At 38.5% G+C, this 12,947-nt stretch overlaps 1 protein-coding gene across 6 annotated transcripts in view; it reads right to left on the bottom strand.

The window, feature by feature from the left end:
- Positions 1-11,537, bottom strand: part of LOC122767562 (microtubule-associated protein 4-like) — a 64,699-nt gene extending 53,162 nt beyond the window's left edge. For all 6 annotated transcript variants that reach the window (XM_044022915.1, XM_044022897.1, XM_044022906.1 and 3 more), the window contains exons 1-2: positions 11,383-11,537; positions 3,931-4,130 (exon numbers count right to left, since the gene is read on the bottom strand). In XM_044022915.1, coding sequence (XP_043878850.1) covers positions 3,931-4,120 — 190 coding nt within the window. In that variant the 5' untranslated portion in view covers positions 4,121-4,130; positions 11,383-11,537. The remainder of the gene's footprint in view (positions 1-3,930; positions 4,131-11,382) is intronic.
- Between the last annotated feature and the right edge of the window lie 1,410 nt (positions 11,538-12,947).

Genomic DNA, 12,947 nt, shown 5'->3' with positions numbered 1-12,947 from the left:
CAAATCTAGATGACAAAAGTCTATTAAGGCTTTAAATTTGTATATTTCATAGAACACTGTTACTTAACTGCTATAACAGACATTGATTTAGTACATTGTTTTGTCAAATATTGATTGGTGTTTGAAAAAAACTGTGCAGGGAGAGGTGCAATGCTGCCCTCTACAGGATAAAAATGTTTCTGTCCACAGTGGAAGTCATAACAGAAGTAAAGAAGACATGGATACTGATGAAAGTTGCTTGAAAATTATCATGATTCTCATGACTCTACGGCCAAGTTTAGAATCTATCAATAACCACAGATGATGTAAGAGGTGCAGTCTTCTTGCGTCTATTATAGGTAACCTATTATCATTATCCAGTTTTTTTATTACTGGAGATTGCTGTTGTTTCTTTTTTTTTTGGTGTTTAATAACAGTGATTAATATATTGAGAGCTCTGCCTTAGGGATCTTCTCACCTCTGTCTCCATCTCCTCATTGAAGGGATTGGAACATCTTTGATTATGGAGGAGGGAGATCGGTTTTCTGGGTCACAGACGAGAGCGAGTGAGAGAGGGAGGGAGGGAGGACGCATAAATTAACAGAATGGAAAGCACCCACGGACACGACTCTGCGTCACTCCCCCTCTCACAGATTTCAGTTTTCAACGTTTTACATCGTAATTACCCCCTTTTGTCCAAAGCGCCCTGGACTTCAGGTCACCAGCTTTTTCTTTGTTATATAAACAGCGGGGAGGAGGAGGTGCCAGCAGTGTTGCTCACTATCTCATATCACTTAATTTAAATGATGCCAAGAGGTGATTGTGGAATTATTGATCCGAAATATTGCCTGTAAGGTTTTGTACATGAAATATTAATCGTAAAGGTGAGTCAATAATCACAGCTGTGAGATTAAGATAATGGAGTAACAAAGTAATTGTCCTGTAGAATATAGTGGGGGAGAAATTATTTTAAACACACTCAATTATAGGATTAACACCCCCAGACATGGATTCGGGGAATGGAAAATACAATCCGTATGTAACACATTTTGATGACGTTTTTCTTTCCAGTGTGGTTGTGTCCATGGTCCTGAAAAAACAAGGCTGAAGTGAAGTCAGTGTAGTGAGTCTGAGTCTGTCGGGAAGAGATTGGACCAGGTTTGTTCACATTTTCTGGAATCATAATTGGTGTACGCCGTGTGACGTGGAAGGAAACCGACAGAAGTGTCGTGCTGTGGTTCTGACAGCCATTATCACAATACCAAAACAAGCTGCAGATGCTCTGCAATAACAGTGAAGTCCCATGGCCACTCAGTGCATGATGCATACATCCTCAGTGGCATCCAAGTTATTATCATTTAACCATTAACTTTGCGACCACATTTAGGATTTTACACTATTTATCATTATATTATTGACTTGAGTTATTGTGATGGTTAAATGTTGTGTTGCTGTCTCTACTGTCCCCTACTGTCTACCTTGTGGGTTTAGTTTGTTCCTAAAATGTGCTGTACTGGTTTTGTCTCCCTGAAAAAAGTTGCTATATTTTTTTTATTTTACTTTCCTGCCAAACTTGAGAAATTCTACATTTGAACATTCTATAAAAACTTGATTTTGTTTTATACTCGGGTAAAAAAGAAAAATGCTGATGCTTATTCAGCAAAAATGTGACAGGCTCACCTTTCCAGGGATGGTGATGACGACTTTTCACGACATTGAAATATTACACTGCACATCCCTGCTGGTATCCACTGTTTATCTACCATCCATCATGTTTAAGTAAGAAGATGTTATTTTTAAGTCTGGAGAACTGTCTGACTGTCACCCAATGACCTTCAACAGCACAATGTCATTTTTACCTTGAAGTTACTTTAGATATGTGCACAGAAATGTCCACAAAACACTCACTACTTGTTTTTTTATGTTGGCATTTTCCCATTTCTCAGCATGTCTTAAAATATGATGAGTAAATAAAATAAAATACAGATTGTGGGAGCCAAATGCCACTCCACTCCAATGCCTGAAAACATGATCACATGAGCCTTTGTTGCATCTGATGCTACAAAGTCGCACGTTCTACTGTTTTGTGTGTCTCACTCTCTCAGGTTGTGAGATGGAAGCAGGTGAAGCGAAATCAATGCTCACGTGTGTGGAACTATTTTGAGCAAATGAGTTACTAAATCATTTACAGGTCTCTGTCTAATGCATTCTATTCATAGTGTTTGTGTGCGCAGGCAGCGCACTGTTTTCAGTAGGCGGTTGGAAGTCAGTGTTGACTGAGCTTGAACGTATGGACATTTTCATTTCACAGTTATCCAGAATAACTGCAGTTCTGTAATGTTATGTAAAAAGAAATCAAACTTAAATTTGCTCTAAAACACACAAAAATCACTTTGTTTTACAATTTGATAGGAAACAAATGAATGTACTGTAAGTAGCAACTGTTTGAATGATTTCAGCTTCTGAAAATGTCAATATGTTCTGGTCCCTTTGCTTCTCTGTGACAGTAAACTGAATATCTTTGTCATTTTGAGGTTTGAGAAACACATTGATTTTTACCTAAATACCCATTTGAAATAAGTGTGCGTTTACACGCTCAATAAATCCTGAACTGGTTTGACTTTGTGTAACAAACACAATCATAGTACAAGTGGAAAGATCTGCAGAAATCAGCGTTCATTTTCTAATGTCCATCTATATGAGAGGCCTCAGTGCTGATGGAGCAAGAAATGACATACATATTGCAACGCACTCACAATGTCTCACAGCTATTTTCACAGCCTAGGTGTCAAATGACCTAAATATTGTTCAGTTGCAGAGGTAGAGCAGACTCAGACTCAAAGAGTGGATCCTCCGGAGGCTCCACCTTTGGCCCCTTTTTGGTTAAAAACCTCATCACTTGGACTGATATGAAAACATGTGCGGGGAAAGCCAGTGGTAAAACATCTGTGTCGACATGGACGCTCATGATGATTCCACACAAACACACACACGATTCAGCCTTCAGGCCAGTGGAGACAACAGTATTTTAAAATAGGTGGGATATTACACATACACTGTGTGTGTGTGTGTGTGTGTGTGTGTGTGTGTACCTGCTATCATCATACCAGCTGTGCACTGGCATATCAACAACTGCAGCATGTGAGAGGACATGACAGGTGTGTGGTTCACATGCAACTGAGACAGATGTGACATCTTTGTTCAGTGTCATAATGTCATCTATCTATATCTATATAGTTTCTGTCTTATGGTTCTACAATGGTATGTAGAAGCTATTTAACCCCAAATTTATGTTTTTAGTAGTACTGTCAGCGCTAACACGTTCATTTTGGCGATTTAAATAATTTAACGTGTTTAAAAAAAAAAAGAACGCCGTTAACGTTGTTTGTTTACTTTCGGTGGCGATTTATTCCACGATTTTACATAAATAAATTGGTGCCCATTCATTTTCAAATATACTGTATTACAAAACAGTATTTTATGATTTCTCGATTAAGATGTCAAACTATAATTGTTTACTTGTACTCCTGAACAGAAAAAAATGTTTTAGTGTTTGAATGTTCTGCTTGTTATTTGCCTAATAAATAACAATAACATTTTTAGTTTCAAACTTATTTGTTTTCTCATTTTCATGACAGGTGGTTTAATAAATTTCTTAAGCACCGTGTATACATATACATATATATACTGTATATGGTATGTGTTTTATTACTTTCTATATTGTACATTAATAATGAACACATGAAAACTACTCTTCGCATTCTTCAGTTTTCAGGGTTAAGACCTGGTTTTAGGGTTAGGGTAAGAACCCTTAGTTGCTCCTGATGGCTGTTCCATCAGTGTAAGAATGGATATGATAGATGTGCTACAGAGAAAGTGCTGCATATAGATCGCCTCCATGAATGTGAGTGAGTGAATTGTTATGAATGGGTGACAGTGATGAGGACATACCGCTCTTGGTGTCCTTTCCATCAATCAAGGGTCGGTAATCACTCTTAGTGACCGTCTCTCCCACTTTATCGTCGTATTTCTCTTTCTCCAGCGAGGCCATGAAGTCTCTCTTCAGCACAGCCTCAGCAGGGGCCCCGCCTGGGACCCCACCTCCACCCCCACCCAGAGCATCTCGCAGGCTCAGGTCCATAGTCCTGTTACTGCAGAGAAAAGGTGAGAAACAGGTGAGGTTACCTTCATTTTCCCACAGTATGTATCACATGCAAGTGTTATTTCCTCCCTCATCTGTTGTCCTCCTAAAATGTAGGACAAACTACCTTCTCATTTGAAAAGTTGTATAATATGCACATTTTGTGTCTGCTCTATTGACAAAGCTGTGAAACAAAAATACAACGAGAACTGGACACTTGCACAGCAAGATCCCTGAACAAACTTTCCTTTCACTCTGTCCCTGGTTTGTTTATCCCTCCATCCATCCTCCCAGCGAACAAGCTGTCATTGTCTGGTAACTGTACCAAACACCCCCCCACCCCCTACCCCCCACACACACACACACACAAACGCACACACTCACGCTGACACAATATGCACTCAATAATTTAATCTAGCTCATTTTATTTAATCTTCAGTAAGATCATAAGAAAAAATGAACTGATCCTAGATACCAGCTTCCTAACCTTCATTACCCTCCTGGTCTATTATTCTACAAACATTTACCGCTTCACTGGAGACATTTCATAAACTAAAATATTCAGCAGGCGGAGTCCGTTTGGCTGTTTGTTTGCTATTAGTCAATAACATGTTTTTTTTTACAATTTAATGTACATTTACAATTTAATGTACACACTTGCTGAGTTTAATTCTTAGAATGCCTCAAGATGTAGGTATGATACATCATGACGTAAAGCAGAATTGAATGAGATTACATTAAAATTAAAGTATTTGTTTTTAATGAAGCAACAACTCTGTCCTACAGTTTCCTAAACTTTACAAACCCAAAGTAACCATCGGGCTACTGTGATATAACACACAAACCATAACAACGTCAGTGATAGTATGTGAAAAACTGTCAGAAAGACAGAAAAAGAAGGACGAGGAGTTGGACAGCTGTTGCTCTCTGTGGGATTAAGGACCATCCCTGGACCCACAATCCCCTGCTCCAACATCCAGGCCTCCCTCTCTTAGTCATAATCTCATTCTCCAAAACACTTCTCACGCAAGTCTATATGATGCATTCCCTATGGAATGGAACTCAGAATTTGTGCATTTCTAGACTCAAGTATAGAAACGAAACGCCCTGTCAAACTATTGCTCCAATTCAGAAAGTTGGAGCAATAGGATTCTAAGATGGCTGCCACTGCATCAGCAATAAACATATTCTACTATTACTTTTACTGCATTTGCACTTGAAACTGATCAATTTTTATCCGTGGACGTGTTACTAAGTTGCGTCCGTTTTTTCCAACTTTTCAGCTAGAACGTGGTTTAACTCAGAGGTGACATCACTGTCAGTTCTGATGTAAATGGGACACACCTTGTACCCTTACATGCACCATCACATTTAACTTCCTAACCCCAACCATCTTCGAGCAATAACCTAAACTTAAAAGTTACCAGAATCTATTGAAGATACCATACCAAAAGGCCAACACAGAGGATGAAAATCCCCCACAACAATCGCACATGACGTCACTGCGTATTCAAACCAGTTCAGACAGAAACAATGGCAACTCCACGGCTGCTATGGCCCTTTAAGAGCAGAAATGTGTTATTTATTGTTTTTCTAGCTAGCTCTTTTTAAGCTATTGCACACAATTATAATTATTTATTTTTATTTCATAACAGTACCTCTTAGCGACACTCTTGCTAACTACACTGTGTTCACTACACAACACATACTCAGTGTGTATGTGGTTATCCTAGCCTAGCAGTTAGCTCAGCAGCTATGGCTACTCTCCCTCCCTTTCAATTAGATGTATGTGAAGTCAAAAACAACATAACCTCAACACCACACAGTTAAGGAGAAACTGATGCTAATCTACACTTTTAAGTGAGGAAATTTATCAAACATGAAGAACTGTAAACAAATGTTTGCTGTGTCATTATCCAGTGAATGTGCACCTTTTTGTTTTTCAGGAAATGACAACCATTTTAAACACTTAACAGACAAACTTTAACTTCATCTGTATCTTAAAGGCAAAAACTACTGTACGAGTGAGAAGGCTGGAACACATGGGGGATAAATGAGTAGGAAATTTAAGTTAAGAGCTTAACATCGAGAGAGCTTGAATGAGTCTGAGAGTCCATTAGCGATTTCAGAGAGGTCGGCTCTGAGAGGCAGTCGAATCTGTTTAAATCTTTTCAACGGGAGGGCACTTCCCTCTAGATTTTCTTCTTTTCTTGTCTGCTTTCATGTTGTTAATAAAACCGGCTACAACACACACACACACACACACACACACATTGGAGGCTGATGCCAGGGTTCCAATGCAATAATGGGATGGGAATATTATATTCTAGTGACGACATTGCATCAAAAATCCCTCTCATTGGTTTAACACTGATGACAAAACATATACTATATTTATTTCTGATATATTGCATCGAATGTGGCACCAGGATCCTGTAATGACTGCCCACCCTGTTGTCATGGTGACTCAGCAGTTCCTCACTCTCCCACACACACACACACACACACACACACGTTTGCACAGCTATTCTTCATAAGACATTGCATTGACTTCCATGCATCCTGACCTTAACACAACCAGTTAATGCCTGACCACAATCCAAATCATAGCTTATTCTAAACTTCTGCCTCATTAGGACCAGGTTTTGGTCTTTAAGGTCCTAAAGAGGTAACAAATACAAGAACACCCCACACACACACACACACACACAGACACACACATGCAGTGTCTCTGATGGACAGCAGGTCAAATCAGTGCTGACACATCACCATACATGTACTGTATATGCACATATACACTGCATCACAGTATCTGATGTCTCTCCAGATACAAATCATGATACATGAAGCTAAAGAAGACACTGTATGGATTAAAATGCTATTTTAGCCCTGAATGAATGAACTTCTGCCAAATTAATTGTCACCTGACTTCATTTTTAAAGGTCAAGTGTGTAAGATTCTGGTGAAATGGAATACACAATAACCATCATGGTATTTTTTCTTTGTTAGATTGTATGTTTTTGTTTGGCCACCATGTTGGACCGTCTTTTTAATGGTCAAACTAAACACCTTTTGAGTTTTAGCGCTAACTGATGGCTGCCACACCTTCTCCTTCACATTTGAAAGAGAAGGTTGAGGTGATAGATATTCAACTTCAACAGGGTGGAGGTCTGATGATGGTATGAATGTCTGGTGGCATGACAGACATGACGCGTGTTCTCAAATGTGTGCAGCCTGATTTCCCTCATGGCTGCTGTCATCTGCTCTGGTGTTAATATCACTGGACTGGTTATTTACATGTCAAACATGGAGGCACGCTTCCCACACCAAATCTATAAAAATATGCTTCTTTTTTTTTTAAATTTAGTTAAATTTTTTTAGTCAGTAGGGTTGCAAAAGGGTGGAAGATTCCCAGCAAATTTTGGATAATGCTAATGCTAAGAATCTAGAGTCATGTACAACGATTATTTGATTATTAATCAATTACTATATTAATCGTCAACTTTCGGTTTGAATGTTTCGGGTTTTTTTTTTAATGAATTGAATTAAAACAAATTTTCAGATTTTTCAGCATATACAGTATATATTACAAAGTCTCAGTATCCTCCAAAATAAACAAGATTTTTTTAAAAATTCAATTAAAATTGACTAAACTAGCTTTATTAGCATTAACAATTATACCAATTGCATTACATTCAGAGCTGACTGAAACAATTACTCGACTAATTGAGGTTCGAGCGTGTTTTTTCCATTATTAAAACAAGTTTCTCTGATTTTTCAGTTTCCTAAGTGTAAATATTTTCTGGTTTCTTTGCTCCATATAACAAATAAAATCATTAAAACTGAATCATTTTGGTTTGTGAACAGAACAAGACATGTGAGAGCATCATCACTTCGAGGTTTGGGAAAAAAGATCAACACTTTTCAATATCTTATGACATGTCATGGATTAAACAAGTGCAAGATAGGCAGCAGAGTAAGCAGAAAAAGGACACACAAACAAAGAGTGTGACCTCTTCAACTCTGTGGGACAAAACAGACCCGACACAAAGCATCACAGCCATGTCCCACATTCCTGTCGACACCCACAGACTTCCCCAAGAACATGACAGGTGGAATTTTGAGGGGAAGCGCAGCGTGTGCACAGCACCTCAGTCACGGATGTGTGTGCGTTTTATGTAACGCTGCAGCCATGTGTCTTGGCTGAAAATATCTCGGCGTTGCATCATCGCTGAGGCGAGGGGACAGGCTGTGGGATTCAGGACAAATGCTACGACAACGTTTACTCAAACTTGTGACACCAGCGCGACATATTTAAGGGGAGGATGTCTGCCAGCGTGTCCGTAAAGTGCTGGTCCACTTTTACTGATGAATCCAGAGTGCATTTATCATCCACACAACCACAAATACTAACACACACAGAGAGGAAGACATAAGCATCGATGGAACAATGTGTGCTAATCCACAAAGAGACAGAGGATGCAGTATGTGTGTGTACAGTGGACGAATGGGGGGTGGGGTATCACTGTATCACTGTATAATAGCAGACTTAGTCCCTATTATGGATGTAATGGTAAATTTCACAATATTGTGGCAACAAAAGTGCCTTGATACCTCTGTCATAACGATAACTGTAGTTTTGTGAATAGTAACCTTCTTCTCACGTATTCCCATCATCCTTTGCACTCAACTCGTTGACCCTGGAGACCCATTATAATGAAAATGGTGGACGGAGAACACAGCTCCCATGTCGAAATTATGAATACTACAAATACTTTTAAATTTGAGAAAAGCAGACATTGCCAGTAGAGCTGCAACTAAGGATTATTTTCATAATCAATTAATCGATGAATCGTTTGGTCCATAAAATATATCAGACAACTTTAAAAAATGTTGATCGGTGTTCGTCAAACCTGGAAATGATGTTCTCAAATGTCTTGTTTTGTCCGCAAACCAAAATGATGAACTTTTAATGATTTATTTGTCATCCAGAGCAAAGAAATTAAGAAAACATTCACATTTAAGAAGCTTAAACAATTGGAAATCTTGTTTTAATCATGAAAAAAGCTTTGAACCGATTAATCGATTATCAAAATAGTTGTCGATTAATTTAGTAATCGATTAATTGTTTTAGCTATAATTGCTAGACCGTGTTGACCTGCATGTGAAGGACAAAAAGTAAAATAAGAAACCATTTCCTCACCCAAAACAGATCTTGAGAAAATGCAAGGGAAAAAATCAGAAAGACTTAAAACTGTCTAAAAGAAGTGTTTACAGCCCCCCACGTCGCCATAACAGCACTTAAGGCTTCATTCATGCAACATTTTCATTAAAAAAACACATTAATTCTCTCACCTGCCGTCCACACGACTCCGGCATTTTAGAGATCAGTGGCGCAGTTTTCAATCGGCTACGACTCGACTATCAGAACAAAAAGCTTCCCTGATTTCTCATTATAGTTGTTTCTTGTTAGTATGAAAATAAGCAAACAACAATGACAGAGGAGCGATCCAACTGCTCACCAACATCTAACTACAGGTTAAAAAACTACAGCCATTTTGTATTGCGATGGTTAGTAAAGACACAGGAGCCAGTGTCTTTATAACATCTTTTTCCCAGATACAAAAGTTACACAGAGCCTCAAAATGATTGGCATGTGATCCCCGGCACCTCTACACTCCTCTAGTCATCATGGGTGAGAAACGTAACTCCTAATTGCCTAACACATCCAGCCACTAGGGGGTGCCAGTCCTGATTGCGCCAGGAAAATCTACGCCAATTAAAAAATACGTATAGGCAAAAATCTATTGTGATGGTGACCCCTACAGGAGAGAGACACACAAAAACTTTGTATCACTAAAACACACAACATAAAAAATCTATGCTAAATCAATAATGTGGATAGAAGAAAAATCTATTATTGCGACCCCTACAGGAGAAGCTTGCTACTCAGCTACTTTTACAATATTGTATTAAATATCATAAGGTATAACCATCAAAATATTCTAGTACTGGATACTATCACAATACAAACACAATATATATAAATATTGTACCACAGACACTCTAAAAATCGTACCATGAATACTGTCACAATTTAAAAAATCAGAAGACCACAATAAATGTCATACCATAATACTATCACAACATGGCAATAAATATCGTACTGTGGCTACAACCACAATATTGCAATAAATATCGTACCACAGACACTCAAATCGGCCTAGATACTATCACAATATCAGCCATAAATATCGTACCATGGATACTATCACAATATTGCAATACAAATCGTACCATAGACATTCCCAGAATATCAGAATAAATATCGTACCATAGATACTATCAAAATATGGTAATACATTCTTTCTGTGGCTACAAACACAATATCGCAATAAAATATCGTGCCATAGAAACTCTCAAAATATTATAATACATATCGTACAATTGATACTATCACAATTTATTGATACATGACGAAACTTGGATACTATCACAAGTATCATACCACAATACTATCCCAAATATCGTATCATAAATACCTTTAAAATATGCTCATGAATACTAAATACTTGTTACAGCTGTGAGAGTTTCACATCGTTACTTCTCTGCTACCTGTGAACAGACTGTGTGTGTGTGTAAAACCTTTATATAAAGGAAGGGAAAAAAGCCTTTATATAAGGAGGGAGGCCTTGAGACTGTGGACCTGCAGCAGTCTGCCACTGACCAAACCTTCAACAACAAGCAACACCAGTCATCATCAATGTCACAGGTCACTGTAGGTCACTCATGTTCAAGACTATCAATGTCCACTTTAAAGAGGAGGGGACTTATGAACGCCACTGTGGTCACCGGTGATGTCTGAGAGGACTCATGTGGTCTCTGTGGGACTCAAGTGAACCAGCCTGACTGCGGCACCAACACAACAAAGAGACACGAATCCACAGACCTCTGCATGAGACACAGATCGCCGCCCCCCGAAAAACCCAATCATCCTCTCATCCCCCCCACCCCCGAATCTTCACCCCCTCACACGCCCACTATCCTCTATCATTGTGATGATAGTGAATCACAGGCCCACGTCCACGCAGCACAGGCCCCACGTCCACGCAGCACAATAAACACATTTTCATCCCCCCCATTTTCCATTCATGAGCGATGGAGAGGCTGATCCTATCCGTGGCGCAGCGCGAGGATACCGTGGCCGGCGATAATCGCGCGATGACACATCATAAATGTGATATAATGTAGCGGCTACTCACCGTTTGACTGCGTCCCGTTCCGCTCACTGAGTGTGTGTGTTTAAGTAAGTGTGTGTGTCTGTGTGTGTGTACGTGTGTGACAGTCAGAGAAAGTGATGGTGAAGGGAAAAAAAAAGATTTCTCTCTCTCCACCTTTCCCTGCTTTACCAAGCAGACTGTGGTACCAAGAGCCGGACACAGACCACGCCCCCTGATCAGCCGGCTCAGCCAATCACAAGCAGGGAAAAAAAGAGGAAAAAAAAGAAAAGAAAGAAAGACGAGAACAGTAAAAAATATTTCTATTTACATCTTTAAAAATATTTAAACTCGTGTATTAAGTACAAAATAAGGGGATACGTGAGAAAAAGTACAAGTATTTTACCAGAAAATGACAACTTTTTATAATATTACTTAAATGTCTTAAAGTACAAGACATTTACTGTACTAAGTAATTTTCCTGATATAGAATGTACTTATATGACGGAGTATTAGGGCCAAGCTAAAAAGAATATATATTTTTTTTAATATTTCAAGAATAAAGTCGTAATATTATGAGAATAAAGCCTTATATTATGATAAAAAAGTTGGGTGAGTTTTGCACTTAAGTAGACCAACAAAGATTGTATATAATAGTTCATAAAATAATGTTCAAAGGAAAATGTCAGTATTTTTAAGTCATATTCTTCAAAAAAAATCCTTTGCATTTCAAAATAAAAGTCCTCTATCAAACGCAGTAATACATTTAGGTTTCGCTAAATAAATCGTTCTACTTTTGATGCAGATACAGAAAAATAGAAGTGAGAAGAGGGGGAAGATTTAAAAAAATAAACTAACTATTTCCTGATATTGACTGACTGATACATGGAGCTAGATTGGATGACTGACTGACTGCTGAGGCAACGGATTCTATAGGATTATAAAGGGATTATAGTTCCCATTTGACTTGGTGGTGGTGGTGGAGGGGGCGGAGGAGGGGTTTGCTATAATCTCTCAAATATCACAGAGTGTGTAAACACAAGCACATCAACACAGTAAACACAGGAGAAACGACAGATGTCCTTTATATTTCAAAGGATTATTGGCCGTGTGTCATCAGCTGCTGCTCAGATCATCAGATGTCCACAAATTATATATATATGTATATACATGTATATATGTATATATATATACATATATATACATATATATATACGTATATACATATATATATATATATACATACATATATATGTATATATATATACATATATATGTATCAGAATCACTGGATGATGGCAACAATGCAAAGTCAGATTTTTGCAACAAAAAAGCTGTTACAACTTATCCGATCTGAACCAAGCTTGCTAGGATCGACAATAGTCCAGCCCTGAAGACGTCTATATTAAAATATTAAATTTCGAAAACAGCACCCCCTGCTGATGGCAGACAATATAACATTAACACTTGGTCATGCTGCTCTAACAGGGATCATTTTATCCACCGAAAACTTCATATGTGAGACCAGAGACCTGTCCTGAACACGCCTGCAAAAGATGACCTCCCTACAGGAAGTGGAACGCACGAACCAGGAAGTTTTTGCCATACAG

Source organism: Solea senegalensis, linkage group LG1 (assembly GCF_019176455.1).
Source record: "Solea senegalensis isolate Sse05_10M linkage group LG1, IFAPA_SoseM_1, whole genome shotgun sequence".
Classification (NCBI taxonomy): Eukaryota; Metazoa; Chordata; class Actinopteri; order Pleuronectiformes; family Soleidae; genus Solea; species Solea senegalensis.
Note: the sequence above shows the minus strand (reverse complement) of the source record. Positions and strands in the feature narration are given on the sequence as shown.